Source organism: Balaenoptera musculus, chromosome 14, assembly GCF_009873245.2.
Source record: "Balaenoptera musculus isolate JJ_BM4_2016_0621 chromosome 14, mBalMus1.pri.v3, whole genome shotgun sequence".
Classification (NCBI taxonomy): domain Eukaryota; kingdom Metazoa; phylum Chordata; class Mammalia; order Artiodactyla; family Balaenopteridae; genus Balaenoptera; species Balaenoptera musculus.
This window is the reverse complement of record NC_045798.1, coordinates 40847029-40863480: the sequence shown is the minus strand read 5'-3', so window position 1 is coordinate 40863480 and position 16452 is coordinate 40847029. Positions and strand designations below refer to the sequence as shown.

Here is a 16452-nt window from a genome sequence, read left to right as displayed (position 1 = left end):
TCCAGGCCTCATTCACAGATGGTCCCCACCCCAGACACTTGGACAGAGTCCAGTGCTATGAGGAAGAACTACTCTGATCTCCATGAAGCCTTGGTACTGCTGCCCTGGTTGTGAGGGGAGGGGTGCTGATCTTCAACCCCAGGTGTGGATGTGCTCACGTGTACACACGTGTGCCCACATGCTGGGCCCATTGGGCCAGGCCTCTAGATCCCCCAGCCAAGGATAATCGGTAATTGATGGGAGATTCCCCCGTGGAGCCATCAGAGGTGGCGGGATTTCCTCCTGCTGTGCCAATGGCAGTGACACAGTCGTGTCATGCATCTCAAAAACCGTATTCTGTTTTAAAAACAAGAGGAACGTCAAAGCAATACTTACATCTTTATTTCCGAGGTACATCACAAACATATTCTTGGTCCCCCCACTTTCTGTTGATTCAGGTCTTTGGAGAAACAAAGAAAGAGATGTGTATCCTTTCAAATCCTCCAGGTCATTTGGCAGCCGGACTTCCACTCCAGATTTACCGTTGAACCTCATGGGGATGGCGACCTGCGAGGGACAAGATCCAGGGTGTTAGCTGTTCCAGATGAGGAAGGTGAGGGTGCTCAAGGTGGTGGCTTGTGACTGTGTAGCCGCTCCCAAGTTGCTATGATAGGGAGCAAAGGAGTGTGGATGCCTCCTAGGCCTGGAGTCCACACTCAGCTGCACACGGAATAAAGCATTTGTGCTCTTCCTGCCTCAGCCGAGGGGCTTTGGGAAGCGCGTTTAGTCCTCTGTGCCAGCAACAATAATCATCATAATAAATTATTACTATTATTATCACTATGATGGTTATAATATTAATATTGTATTAACCCTATTGTTATAATATTTCTATCATAATAATAATATAATATATTAATACAGAGAATAATATGGGCTTTAGATAATATATTATTATAATATAGGGTATTATATTTATAGGGTTATAATACATATTAATAGGGTTAATATAATATTAATATTATAATCCTATTATTAATATATGATTATATATTATGGTATAATATAAAACTATATTATATGCAAAGTATTATTAATAATAGGGTTATGATATTAATATTATATTAGCCTTACTAATATGTATTATATCCCTATTAATATATAAGATTAATATTATATAAATATAATAATAATTATTATTATTCCAAGCCTAGAAGGTTTTTGTGCAAATGAGCTAACATATATGGAAGCACTTAGCATGATGCCTGGCATAGAATAGATGTACAATACATCAAAAATATTTTTTAAAAAAAAGAACTCTTTAAGGAACCATTTGCCATTAACATATTACATGTTATGTCTGCATTTATTACAGGCATTCAGTCCTTGAAAATATGTGCATCAGGGTTCTCTAGAATACGTTTCTTAAACTCAGGGTGAAGGACTATTTTTTTCCCTCTACTCTGCCCTGGATCAATACTTTTATAAAATATATGAGAAATTAAATTACTAGAAAAATGAAATAAAGGAGGTATGCAAAATACACATCCACTGATCCCATGCTTGGATGCTGAAGCAATTCAAATTATTGAAAGTTTCTAAACATTTACTCTCAATTTTGTACTTATATATAACGGAGCAGTAATAAAAGTTCTCTGACTAGCTCTGGTCTTTGGACCCCCTTGGGTAGCTCTGCATTAAAACACAGAAAATAAATATTCTCTAACAATCCAAAGAATAACTCTAGGAATGATACTTACACCAACTCTACATTTTATCTCCCAAGCATTTAAGTATTTATGGAGGACCTTGTATATGCGAGGCATCAGGCAGGGGGTGCTTAGTGATGCATGCGCTGTAGTCTCTCCAAGGTGCCCATGACTGATGGAGCTCCCCTCCCCTACACTCACAGGCTCATTTTATGCCCTTCTCTTCTACTAGCCCTCTACCCTCCATCTACCCCACACATCCTGAGTCTATGCCATGCCCTTCTGCTTTTTGTCACCTGGAAAACTCCTACTCATTAAAAAATTTTTTTAATTAAGAAAACATTTCATGGACAAGCCTCTTAGATAGCCTCATCCACCAGAGGGCAGATAGCAGAAGCAAGAAGAACTACAATCCTGCAGCCTGTGGAGCAAAAACCACATTCACAGAAAGATAGACAAGATGAAAAGGCAGAGGGCTATGTACCAGATGAAGGAACAGGATAAAACCCCAGAAAAACAACTAAATGAAGTGGAGATAGGCAACCTTCCAGAAAAAGAATTCAGAATTATGATAGTGAAGATGATCAGGATGTCACAAAAAGAATGGAGGCAAAGATCTAGAAGATGCAAGAAATGTTTAACAAAGACCTGGAAGAATTAAAGAACAAATACCGAGAAGAATTAAAGAACAAACAAACAGAATTGAACAATACAATCACTGAAATGAAAAGTACACTAGAAGGAATCAATAGCAGAATAACTGAGGCAGAAGAACGGATAAGTGACCTGGAAGACAGAATGGTGAAATTCACTGCAGCGGAACAGAAGAAAGAAAAAAGAATGAAAAGAAATGAAGACAGCCTAAGAGACTTCTGGGACAACATTAAATGCAACAACATTTGCATTATAGGGGTCCCAGAAGGAGAAGAGAGAGAGAAAGGACCCGAGAAAATATTTGAAGAGATTATAGTGGAAAACTTCCCTAACATGGGAAAGGAAATAGCCACCCAAGTCCAGGAAGCAGAGAGAGTCCCAGGCAGGATAAACCCAAGGAGAAACACGCCGAGACACATAGTAATCAAATTGACAAAAATTAAAGACAAAGAAACATTATTGAAAGCAACAAGGGAAAAATGACAAATAACATAAAAGGGAATTCCCATAAGGTTAACGGCTGATTTCTCAGCAGAAACTCCACAAGCCAGAAGGGAGAGGCATAATATATTTAAAGTGATGAAAGGGAAGAACCTACAACCAAGATTACTCTACCCGGCAAGGATCTCATTCAGATTCGACAGAGAAATCAAAAGCTTTACAGAAAATAAAAGCTAAGAGAATTCAGCACCACCAAACCAGCTTTACAACAAATGCTAAAGGAACTTCTCTAAGTGGGAAACACAAAAGAAGAAAAGGACCTACAAAAACAGACCCATAACAATTAAGAAAATGGTCATAGGAACATACATATCAATAATTACCTTAAACGTGAATGGATTAAATGCTCCAACTAAAAGACACAGGCTCGCTGAATGGATACAAAGACAAGACCCATATATATGCTGTCTACAAGAGACCCACTTCAGACCTAGGGACACATACAGACTGAAAGTGAGGGGATGGAAAAAGATATTCCATGCAAATGGGAATCAAAAGAAAGCTGGAGTAACAATACTCATATCAGATAAAATAGACTTTAAAATAAAGAATGTTATAAGAGACAAGGAAGGACACTACATAATGATCAAGGGATCAATCCAAGAAGAAGATATAACAATTATGAATATATATGCACCCAACAGAGGAGCACCTCAATACATAAGGCAACTGCTAACAGCTATAAAAGAGGAAATTGACAGCAACACAATAATAGTGGGGGACTTTAACACCTCACTTACACCAATGGACAAGATCATCCAAACAGAAAATTAATAAGGAAACACAAGCTTTAAATGACACAACAGACCAGATAGATTTAATTGATATTTATAGGACATTCCATCCAAAAACAGCAGATTACACTTTCTTCTCAAGTGCGCATGGAACATTCTCCAGGATAGATCACATCTTGGGTCACAAATCAAGCCTCAGTAAATTTAAGAACATTGAAATCATATCAAGCATCTTTTCTGACCACAACGCTATGAGATTAGAAATCAATTACAGGGAAAAAAACGTAAAAAAGACAAACACATGGAGGCTAAACAATATGTTACTAAATAACCAAGAGATCACTGAGGAAATCAAAGAGGGAATCAAAAATTACCTAGAGACAAATTACAACGAAAACACAATGATCCAAAGCCTATGGGATGCAGCAAAAGCAGTTCTAAGAGGGAAGTTTATAGTAATACAAGCCTACCTCAAGAAACAAGAAAAATCTCAAATAAACAATCTAACCTTACACCTAAAGGAACTAGAGAAAGAAGAACAAACAAAACCCAAAGTTAGCAGAAGGAAAGAAATCATAAAGATCAGAGCAGAAATAAATGAAATAGAAACAAAGAAAACAAAAGCAAAGATCAATACAACTAAAAGCTGATTCTTTGAGAAGATAAACAAAATTGACAAACCAGATTAGCCAGACTCATCAAGAAAAAGGGGGAGGACTCAAATCAATAAAATTAGAAATGCAAAAGGAGAAGTTACAACAGACACCGCAGAAATACAAAGCATCCTAAGAGACTACTACAAGCAACTCTATGCCAGTAAAATGGACAACCTGGAAGAAATGGACAAATTTTTAGAAAAGCACAACCTTCCGAGACTGAACCAGGAAGAAACAGAAAATATAAACAGACCAATCACAAGCACTGAAATTGAAACTGCGATTTAAAATCTTCCAACAAACCAAAGCCCAGGACTAGATGGCTTCACTGGTGAATTCTATAAAACATTTAGAGAAGAGCTAACACCCATCCTTCTTAAACTCTTCCAAAAAATTGCAGAGGAAGGAACATTCCCAAACTCATTCTACGAGGCCACCATCACCCTGATACCGAAACCAAAGATGCTACAAAAAAAGAAAATTACAGACCAATATCACTGATGAATATAGATGCAAATATCTTCAACAAAAGACAGGTTCGAGCCCTGGTTCGGGAAGATCCCACATGCCACAGAGCAGCTAAGCCCACGCACCCCAACTACTGAGCCCGTATGCCACCACTACTGAAGCCCATGCACCTAGAGCCCATGCTCCACAACAAGAGAAGCCACCACAATGAGAAGCTCACACACCGCAACAAAAAGTGGCCCCCGCTCGCCTCAACTAGAGAAAGCTTGCACACAGCAACAAAGACGCAACGCAGCCAAAAAATAAATTAAAAAAAAAAAAAAAGAAAGACAACCAGTTCTTGAGTACATAGATACCTTTCCTTTCTTAATGAATGGAGTAACTTATCAAAGAATGAGCCTTGGCGCCTGGCAATGTGGGGACACACCCACCTTATTCGCAGCATCTCTGGCCTGCTGAATTAGCTCCCGTATGCGGTCCATGTTGTCAGAGATGTTGCCCAGTGGCAACAGCTGTTGGTTGATACTTTCAATCTTGCTCAAAAGATCAGGCAGTTTGTTGGTTAATTTCTTTACTGTTGGTGAGATTACAAAACAGAAATTTATCATTGTGAGCTGAGAAAAGGTTAAATACATATGTTCTCATTGATAGTACGTGTCAAGTGGTATGTCTGGGTCCCAAACGTTGGACAGGATGACTGAGAATCAGGTAATACATTTTCTACATTATAGAAATATATATTATACATATTTCTATATAAATACATCATGGATCTTATTCTGCAATCTAGATAGCAAATCATCTTTCTTGACCACTATAAAAAAATAAATCTTTGCTTTTTGATCTTTAATATTAATCATAATTCAATTCCTCATGATCCAGGGACCTATATCTCCACTCTATAAAAGGGAAAATCAATAGCAATGTTCATGGATTTTTTTCAAAAATCCTACTTGGTCCTTTTAACTAACAGAATAGCCATACTCTTTGAATAGATTATGTGAAGCTGTTTTTAATATTTTAATTTCTAAGATCAGACTTTACCAGGGAAAAATTAAAACTGACCAAAGCACATACTGATGGAGAAAATGGATAATATGTCCTGGGCAGAGAATGCCTGCTACCTGAATTATCTGCATCAGTGAGAGCCTTGTTGAAGTCTTCACTCCCGGTGCTCCCATAGGTATCCTTAATTCTTTCCACGTCTGTCTGAATGGGGTTGAGCCCATCTAGGACATCATTTGTGATGTCGTTGGCATTTCTGACCATGCTCTTTGCACTACTGATTATACCATCGATGTCATCTAATGCACACACAAACAGGGAGGGGTAAGTATCTAAAATGTTTGACAAAAGAAGCCAAGTCCAGTGGGTTAGGGAAATGCTGACCTCTCTGTATCCCACGAAGATCATCGCGGATGGTCGTGAGATTGGTGTCTACCAGCCCTCTCTGAATGGTCATAATTTTCAGAGTTTGCTGCAGGTTGTTGAGAGCCGGATTGATTTCTAAAATAAAATAAAGCAGCAAGAGGCAATTACCCTAAGGACCTTGATCCTCCGTATTGGTATTGGTGACCCCTGAAGTAGCCAAGGTCAGCACAGCATTGAGCAGACCTGCATCTTAGGAGTCATCCCCGAGATGCCCACTGCATGCACCTAGACCCACAGGTCCTCCAGTTACAGAGGCCAGGAGCACACAGAGCCTGTGGTACCAGGCTCCTTGGAAATGCACATGAGGAAAGGGAGAGGCGTAATAACTCAGAGGGAGGCTTCACTTCCACTCTGCTCAGGGCGAAAGTCTCTGCTTAGCAAAGAAAAGGGATGTGTCTGTCTTGTTCGCTGCTGTGTCCCAGCACATAGTGCCATGTCTGGCACTCACTGGGGCTTAATGTTAGTATGTATTTATGGAACAAATGAATGAATGAACAAATGAATGAATAATGCATAAGGGATGCCCCTTCAGTCAAAAGTACAGTAAAGGAGTGTTGTTAAGAGAGCCTCACTGAAGCGAACTCACACACACAGTAGGCATTGTTTCTGCTCATTTCCAAACTAACAAATTTAAGGACATTCAGTGAAAGGAACAGAGTTCATAGACATTCCTAGCTGATAATATTGCCACTTTGGGGTCATGGAAAATGACCAGTGAATGCTTTAAGATCAAGTTGATGATACATGGCTTAAACTGTGATTCCAGGACTGGTTTAAATGACAATGTAGTTAGTATCCTAATCCTTTTTTTTTTAAGTTCATATGCATGCATGCATGCATTCATTTATTTATTTATTTATTTATTTATTGCCTGCGTTGGGTCTTCGTTGCTGCCCGTGGGCTTTCTCTAGTTGCAGCGAGGGGGGCTACTCTTCGTTGTGGTGCGCGGTCTTCTCACTGCAGTGGCTTCTCTTGTTGTGGAGCACGGGCTCTAGGCACGTGGGCTTCAGTAGTTGTGGCACGCGGGCTCAGTAGTTGTGGCTCGTGGGCTCTAGAGCACAGGCTCAGTAGTTGTGGCACATGGGCTTAGTTGCTCCGCAGCATGTGGGATCTTCTTGGACCAGGGCTCGAACCCGTGTCCCCTGCATCGGCAGGTAGATTCTCAACCACTGGGCTGCCAGGGAAGTCCAGTATCCTAATGCTTTTAAAAACACATATCTTCACCTCTTAGCTCAAATTTTATAAAGAGAGCAGACGTCATACCAGGAAATTTTAATTTTTGAAATTTGCTAGACAAATGACTATATATTGTTTTGTATTTTCTTTTTCCTGTTTTCATATTTATTTTTCATTTTCATTTTTAAAAATGAAAACAGATAAATAAACAAATGTATTTATTTACTGGTAGAAGGCATCTAACTGCTCTGAAAGGATGAAGAAGGTAAATGAGGGCTATGAGCTTGGATGGCTGCTCAGCTATGAATGACCACAGGAGACCAGAGAAAATCAAGACACAGCATTTTCTGAACACAGGAATTTGGTGAGATCAAGAGAGTTTAATTATTCAAAAAAAAAAAATCAAATTAAATAAGTAGAAAACTTTCAAAGACAAAAATTTTAAAAACCTTCATGCTCCATAGTGGTACTGATTTTTGGTACTTTCAGTTGCTAAGATTTTAGGGCTTAAGAAATTTTGAAGCAGTTGCTCTAATGACCTGAAACTAATTACCTGGGCCTTAAGTAAGAAAGCAGCACTGGGGCTTCCCTGGTGGCGCAGTGGTTGAGAATCTGCCTGCCAACGCAGGGGACACGGGTTCGAGCCCTGGTCTGGAAAGATCCCACATGCCCGCGGAGCAACTGGGCCCGGGAGCCACAACTACTGAGCCTGCGCCTCTGGAGCCTGTGCTCCGCAACAAGAGAGGCCGCGATAGTGAGAGGCCCGCGCACCGCGATGAAGAGTGGCCCCCATTTGCCACAACTAGAGAAAGCCCTCGCACAGAAACGAAGACCCAACAGAGCCATAAATAAATAAATAAATAAAATAAAATAAACCCAAAGTTTAAAAAAAAAAAAAAAAGAAAGAAAGCAGCACTGTACACACCTCAATGCTATGTGGGTCCACATGGGATTAAACTAAGAATCCCCTCCCCCAAACCCAAGGCCAGGCCCAAACAGGTCTATCAGCCTCAAGATTTACTTAGATTTATGAGGTTCTAGTTAATTTGGTATATGTTAGAATATTGGGTAGAAACATCCCAGCTATGAGTTTGCAAAGTATCATTTGCATGGACACTGAGATTCAAGAAGTGCGTTTGCTTCTAGGGCTGCCTCTCCTGGTCTCATAGGTTGTTTCCAAGTCTTTGACTATCCCAGCCTCCACCCTAACCCTCAATACCTTGCTGTAGCTTCTTCTGGGTTATCTTGGCTTCATTTAACAGTTTATCGCTGTTGGAACTCAGGGTTTTAGCTTTTCTTGGAACATCTTCCTTTATCACTGTCTGAAAGCAAAGTGTTTATCAGCTTGAAATGTGATACACCTTAGGAAATATAGTGTAAGAGTTTTCATCCTACCCCAAAGCCCTTATCTTTAGTCTTTAAAGAATGAGGTTAGAAGGTAAGGAGGAGGCTTAAAAAGACTGTTCCTTAAAAGATACAGTCAGGGCTCTAAGAAGACATCTGTGGCTTGGGGAGGCGGACCCATCTCTGCTGATATAATGACAAATTGTGTGACACCTTCTCATTTTCTCACTGTCACTTGTACAATACCCTCTGCAGTAATGGAGGACAGAGATGAAATGCTTTTAGGCTTTTAATCTTCAGGAGATAAAAATCTTCAACCTTCCGAGGTCTGTCCCCTAATTCTCTCATAGTTAATAATTCGTTCTTTATTTTTAGATATAGGAATATTATATGATGCATTTAAGATCCCATAGGACTCCACAGACATGCCCAGGTGTAAGACAAATGACAGGAAATAAATGGTTATAAAATTGTGTACAAAAATTTCTCTTCTTTGGTAAATGTTAATACTCAATACTCAGTCACAGCATAAAAACATACCTGGTAAGAAGCAGGGTGTATAATACTTTCACGGTTCAAAATCAATAATCAGTGTGATTTCTATCTGGTTTTACAAATGATTTTTAAAAGTGGGCTACATTTATCAAACAGCCAAGTATACACAGAAATGACATATCTAGAGCAAGTTCGAGTCTATTCTATATAACAAATTCTGGTCTAAAATAATGCTTTTTTTCTATTCCTTGGTGCACACAGAAAGAAGATAGGAAAATGAGTCGTCTCCAGAGTGCCTGGAGAGAAGGTGCCAGCGCAGGTGCTCACCTGGAGGGCAGCCTCAGACGCGCTGGTGGCCTTGTCCGCTGCATCCTCGGCTGCTTTGATGGCACTGAGGATGTTCTCATAGGCGGTGGCAGCGTCCACGGCACAGCGTACCAGCTCATCCCCACTGGTGTTCCTCTTGATCCTAGAAAATGGCACAGGAGAGGGCTCCAGCGGCCCCCCTGCCTGCGGCTGAGCCCCCTTAACCTCCCCATTCATTTGACAGATGGAGGCTTGGGGCTGCGGGCTCTGCAGCTCTGCCCCAAAGATGCAGCTGGGAATCAGGCCCCTGCAGCTGGTCGGGCTCGGACCTGGGCCCTGGGTGCCGCCCTCCACCCTGGTCTGGAGACCCCACTCCCCCTGAGAGGCCTTCCCACCAGGCTCCAGCGGCCCCTGCAGTTAGACCCGCCAGGCCGGCCACTCACTCCTCCAGTTGCCTCGCCAGCTCCTGTAAAGACTGCGCATGCTCCTCTGCCTCCCCCACCAGGGATGCTTTACTGGACGATCTGGAAAGTTCTCTCACTTTGTCACTTAGTTCGTGTCTTGCTTCATTTAAAGTGACAGCTAGTTTTTCATATTCCTATATTTTCCAAGTAAACAAGAGGTAGTGTCAACTTAAGCAAAGCGTGTATATGCCATCTTCTTGACCTCTATCGTAAATGACGTTTCCAGGAAGCAACAATGAGAAGCTGTTTTCTGAGCCCACTCACCACACCAATTACTCCTTGGTTACTTGAGATATTGACACTGATAATATTCTCCCAAGTTTTACCACCATTTTGAACATTTTCCATATGGTGGGTACCCACTTTGATAAGTTTTATAAAAGCTCATTATTATCATTAGTGTATAGTTGTACTAAACCAAAATACCTTTTTTCTGATTTAGAAATAGCAATAATAAAAGATATTTTCAAAATGACCAATGGGCTGCTAAGAAATGTTGTCAATCTTTTACCAGTCCTAAATGTCTTCTGTTACTAATGTATGCCTGATATTTTATTTTATTTTTTAATTGTTTTTCAGCTTTACTGAGGTATAATTGACATACGATTGTAAGATATTTAAAGTGCACAAAGTGATGATTTGATATACGCATACATTGTGAAAGGATTCCCCCACTGAGTTAACACATCACTCAGCTCATGTTTTATCCTCTTAACTTTTTTGGGAGTGGGGGTGAGAACATTTAAATTCTCTTTTAGCGAATTTCAAGTATACAATATAGTGTTATTAACTAGAGTCATATTGCTTTACATTAGATCCTCAGACCTTATTCATCATCTTAGAGATGAAAATGATATTTTAAAAATAGCACCACATTTTTTTTGTTATCACAAAAGTAACATTCACTCACTGCAGGCAAATTAGATAATAGAGACAGATATAAAGAAGATACATCATTCACCCCTCCCCCAAGGGACAACCACTCCTAACATTCTGGTATATTTTCTTCCATCTAAAAGACATATACTGGAGAAAAAATTGGTTAGCGGATCTCATAGTTTCCTCGAAACATAAATTAAATGCTTTCCAATTTTCTAGAGAACAAGTTTTGCCTCTACCTCATGGCTTTTACTCATCAGCTGCAAGGCAACATTAGTTTGTAGTAAGGAAGAGTCTGCGGCAGCTAGATGCTTGGTGAAGTCACTCTGGAGGGAATTCATTTCTTTAACTTGTCTCTGGAGAGAATAAAAAGAATGTCTGTGAGCTTCATTATATATTGTCAGAAGGCACAGGCATATTTATTGGACAACAGCATAGAAGTAATTTCAGGGTCAGAATGTCTTCTTGCACTTAAAGGTCATCTAGGAAACTCCAAAGCCATGAGACATCAGTTCAATTTGCTGTGTAGGTGTGTTGTCATAGTTTCCACAGACAACATGCCAATGAAACAATCGTTGTCACATTGGAGAAGGTTTCTACACTGGGGTCAACCAGGCCCATGAGGTGGATGTATAATTAAGCTCTGGCTAGTGGATCAGAACGAGGGGTTTTAACTAAGGAAATCAGCACCAACCATCAGCACACTCTACATGCCGGTCCCAACGATGATGTTGGGACACTTCAATAAGGAAACACACAGGACTTTAGGATGCCAGGGTGAAGGCTGCCAGAGTTCAGGGACCCATAAAATTGGATCCTGCTCCCTTCCCCTTGGCAAAATCAGTGACTTCCAACAGAGGTGTTACTACCTGAAGAGGCTTTGGGAGTTAACTATATTACCATCTGCGAAGATATTAGTCATTGTCTTTTATGAAATTCCTGGGTTTTTTTGGGGAGGGGGTGTTCAGTCCTATGTTATTCCACTTTGATCTTACTGTCATTTCATAGCCCCTCACACTTTTGTTGTTGTTTTAGCCTACAGTGTTCACCACTGAAATACACACTATAGAATTCGAGCTTTAAATACTCATTGCAACTCCTGCATGTGGCCTGTATTTTGACTTATTTCCTATAAAGCAAGTAATGGCTTAAAATGCCTTTGCTGGTGATTCTGATAATGATGTTTACATATATGACACAAAAAGTCAGTTATTTAAAGCATACATTGTACACTTCGAATTAATTATAACAATATTAATTTCTCACCTATTTGGCAGCATTATTGGTCCAGCACTCTATCAGCCAGGGGTGGGGGTGAAGTGATTTGCTCTACTTTCTCTGTGGCTTAAGTTCAGAAACTTTCTGGCCGCTGAGGAGTAGCAACTACTTTGATTTTGCATTTAATGCCTCGCTCCTATTTGATTAGGGCTTCCCGTAAAGACAGCTGCTTGGCTCTGCCACTTTATTAACGATAAAGATTCCTGTTCCCTCATCCTTGTCATTAACCAAACCGTGCAGATTCTGACCGTGACCTCACCTTGATGGATTCCAAAGCCCTCTCGTTTTCTCGGTTGAGGCCGGTGGCCTGCTTTGCTTGGGCACTGGCCTCCTGTAGAGCGGCACGGAGGTCACTGAGTTTGGCTTCGTATTCATTTAAAGAATCTCGTATATTCTTAACAAGCCCATTGTTCTCCACCTGGTGGTTTTCCAGCCAGCTCCTTATCCGAATCAGCACTGTAATACATCACCTTTTTGTTTTCCACTTGAGACATGAGTACATTGGAAGCTAACTTATAAAGACTACAGAAGGAGAATTGAGTTTCTACTCACTTCATGGCTTTCCTTGAACTTGCAAGGGAACAGGAAAGGAAACTAGCATTTATGTTATGTTATGCACACACTGTCTCATTTAACTTTCGTGACAACCACATGAAAACAGTAATTATCATCCTCGTGTTTCAGATAGGAAAATGGATGGCCTGAGAAATTGGGTGACAAGGTTTCAGTCTTGGGACTTGAACTTGACCTGCAGAGCACAAAGCACATGCTCCTTCTACTAACTGTCTCCTTGCAGCTCAAAGCCAAGGCTAATATTAAATTTAAACAATACAAATGCTAAAAGAGAACTGCTACTATCTGTAACCACTGATACATCATTTTACTAGAGAATAAAGGTCAGTATTTGGAAAAATATACACCAAATTATTATTTCTTACAGTTTTGAGCTAATGAGGCTTTTTCCCTAACCCAAACCTTTAGATATATTCAGTCAATTTCTAGTATATTCATTTTGGGAGGTAACAGTAGTGCTAATATCAATGTATGATTCAAAACCTCAATGGTGATAAGGTGACCATTAAAAATGATATGAGAGAGCTGAGTGGAGATGAATGAAAGAAGAATGAAAATGCAGTTAAAAAAGAACAAGAGGTATCAGTGTCTAATATCCAAGAAGAAACTTTTTTTTTTTTTTGCATGATGGTATGATATTCTATTCTATGGATAAAGAAGATGTGGTACATATATACAATGGAATATTACCCAGCCTTTAAAAAGAATGAAATAATGCCATTTGCAGCAATATCGGTGGACCTAGAAATTATCATAATAAGCGAAGTAAGCCAAACAAAGACAAATACCATATGATATCACTTATATGTGGAATCTAAAATATGACATAAATGAACATATCTATGAAAAAGAAGCAGACTCACAGACATAGAGGAGACTTGTGATTGCCAAGGAGTGGGGAGGGAGGGAAGGATTGAGAGTCTGGGATTGGTAGATGTAAACTATTATACATAGGACAGATAAACAACAAGGTCCTACTGTAGAGTACAGGGAACTATATTCAATATCTTGTGATAAACTATAATGGAAAATAACGTGAAAAAGAATGTATATATATGTATAACTGAAATCACTTTGAGGTACAGCAGAAATTAACACAACATTGTAAATCAACTATACTTCAATAAATTAAAAAAAAAAAATGTTGTTCTGTCCTATGGCTTCTCAGTAATCTGAAGGGGCCACCTATTTTCACCACATGATCCTCTACCAGTAATATACGCTGAAAAGACGAGCCCCTCCACCTGGCACCGGTGACTAGATATTGCACTCTGCACACTGTATTTCAAACCAATTAGAACGGATTGCATGCAAGAATTTGGGAGGGTCCTTACGAAGCTGAGCCTCTTTTTTTTCAGCTTCTGCTTCCCTCAGGTTCTTCCCAAAGTTGCGGTTCCTCAGTTCCCTCAACATGCGCTCCGCTTCCGCCAGCTTTCTGGAAAAATCATCCAAAGGCAAGTTGTTTCCTTCTCCTTCTGTCCCAGAGATCTGCTTCACAAGAACTGGAAAACATCAAGCAGTTTATTAAACTGGGAATTCGGGACTCCAGCAGACTACTAAAAAAAAAAAAAAATGGCCGAGATTTTTATGGAGGGTTCATATTGGTTTTTTAGTATCACTACAGGCTCTTTTTCATAATGTTGAACTCTTTCTTTGTACCACAAAGGCTACAAAGTAATATGAAAGATGCTTAATTGGGCTGAGTAACTCTTCTTACTGTGCACATTCCGGATGACATTTTTAATCTTCGTGTCCAGCTCTTTGGCGCTTTGGGTTGTCCGATCAACATTGTTATATAATGTTTGAGCTTTTCTGGAATTTATTTGAACCTATATGAAAAACAAATTGATGAGCAACAAATTAAGTTGATGGGAGGAAAAAACTAACAATATTCTGAAAGCAAAAAAAAAAAAAAAGTTAATGTTATTGACCTAACACATTACCTTTTCTTGCAAAGTTTCAAATTCGTGATTCAAGTTACTCAGTTCTTTTTCCAGGCCATCCAGTTTTGATTTATGATTTGAAATGGTGGAATGGTAGCTGAGCAACTGGCTCTGAAAGTAAAATACAAAGTTAATCTCACTTTAGAGTAGAAATTTGGAGGGAAGTCTTACCAACTTGGTAAACCTGGTGATGATGTGAAAAGATTCATTTAGCAAGACCAATGCTGATCCTTAGGAAAAAAAATACGGTTCTTTGAAATAGGCCACATGAAGAATAAATTTCTGATGTAAGTTGTGATATGGCTCTAAAATAAAGTAGTAAAATTTAAAAACATGAAGAGACAAGAGATACTTTACTTGAATTAACGATCTAACCTTATAGAAATGAGGGTGATGCCACTTACATGATGTATTAAGGTTTAGATTCTATTATAAAGAATTGTTCAGTTATTTTTAACCTATATGTTACCTGATAATACTAAAAAGAAGTGCCTATGGCTACTCTATTCACGGACTCATTAGATTCAAAGAATTATAGAGCAGGAGAGAAATTTGTAGCTCATTTAATTGAATACCCTTATTCAATATGAAAAAAAAATGAGAAAACAGAAGCCCAAAGAAGTTGGGTGACCCATCCATGCCACAGCAGTACAGGTGATTACTGATTGCTTCAGGACTCAAATCCTGGTCCCCTGTCCTTTTTGGGGAACTAAACAGCCTCATTACTTTTAGAGGGTGACATTGCCTCATATAATATCTAGAGTAGTAAATATTTTCAATTTTTTGGAAAAAAATATGTTAATACCTTGAGAATTTTTACAAGAAAAAGCAAAATTATCATCTCTATTTGCACACGAGAACCAGCGTTGGGTAAAACAGCACAGGCTTTCCAGCTCAGGTCCACACCCTAGGTTCACCACTTAATAGATAAGCTCACTGGGCCTTATCTCCTTCATCTGTATATTGCTGATTATAATATTAAGCTGCTGGGTTGTTTTCAGTGGTAAGTGGGCTAATGCATTATAAAATGTCACATACATACGACTGTTCAAAAAATTAGTTGCCTTCTCATACATATTCCTACTGAATTTTCATAGTGTTTGTGTGATGTTGCAAGAAGATAGTTCTATTTTAATTTTGCTGTAGGTAAATGAGGCACATCATTCTAAAGAGTGTTAGTAGAAGTATAAGAAGTAAGAAGTATAGTGGGTAAAGCATGGTCTTTAGAATTTCATCTTGTGTATGAATAATGGTTGACAATCAATCACCCTACTTTCAAAACCCTCACCAATCCCAGACATCAGAGGTGACAGAGAACAAAATTATCTGTTGGATTTTTTTTACACTTTCCTCAAGTTCATACAAATCTATAAAAACAGATTGACATTTTCCTGAGTAGATATTCTTTTATTTTGTCAAAAAAAGGTTACAATTTTCTGTGACTTTCTACATTCACAGAGCTGGTTAACACATGTAGATTTTATTAATTCTGTTTTATTATAATCTGCACTAGGGGACAAACTGGAATTTATGCAACAATGCCCTGATTGTTTCAGATGTTTTATTTTTAATTTTTGCAGACAGGAAGACAAAAGTCATTCTTACCTTTGCTCCCCTTTCTGTAATGCATCTTTCTATTCTCAGCCTGCTTTTAAGTATGTCAACTTATTTTTGTTTTTAAAGCAATTAATTAATGGTGGGCTTTAGTGAGACTTTTATTCTGTATCCTGCTTGGAATTCACAGGACTTCTTAGAGCTGTGAGTTAATAGTTTTGCCTCAAAATTGGAACATTTTCTACCGTTAAATGCACAAATATTTTTCTGCCCCTTACTCCTTTTTTCTTCAGTGACAACAATTACAT

General features: G+C 39.1%; 1 protein-coding gene across 1 annotated transcript in view; it reads right to left on the bottom strand.

Moving 5' to 3' along the window:
- Nucleotides 1-16452, bottom strand: part of LAMA3 (laminin subunit alpha 3) — a 238643-nt gene that overhangs the window by 34977 nt on the left and 187214 nt on the right. Inside the window, 12 exon segments of the mRNA XM_036874222.1 lie at nt 376-546; nt 5133-5275; nt 5826-6005; nt 6091-6207; nt 8528-8630; nt 9475-9616; nt 9897-10051; nt 11036-11152; nt 12334-12530; nt 13982-14149; nt 14365-14476; nt 14591-14701. Coding sequence (XP_036730117.1) covers nt 376-546; nt 5133-5275; nt 5826-6005; nt 6091-6207; nt 8528-8630; nt 9475-9616; nt 9897-10051; nt 11036-11152; nt 12334-12530; nt 13982-14149; nt 14365-14476; nt 14591-14701 — 1716 coding nt within the window.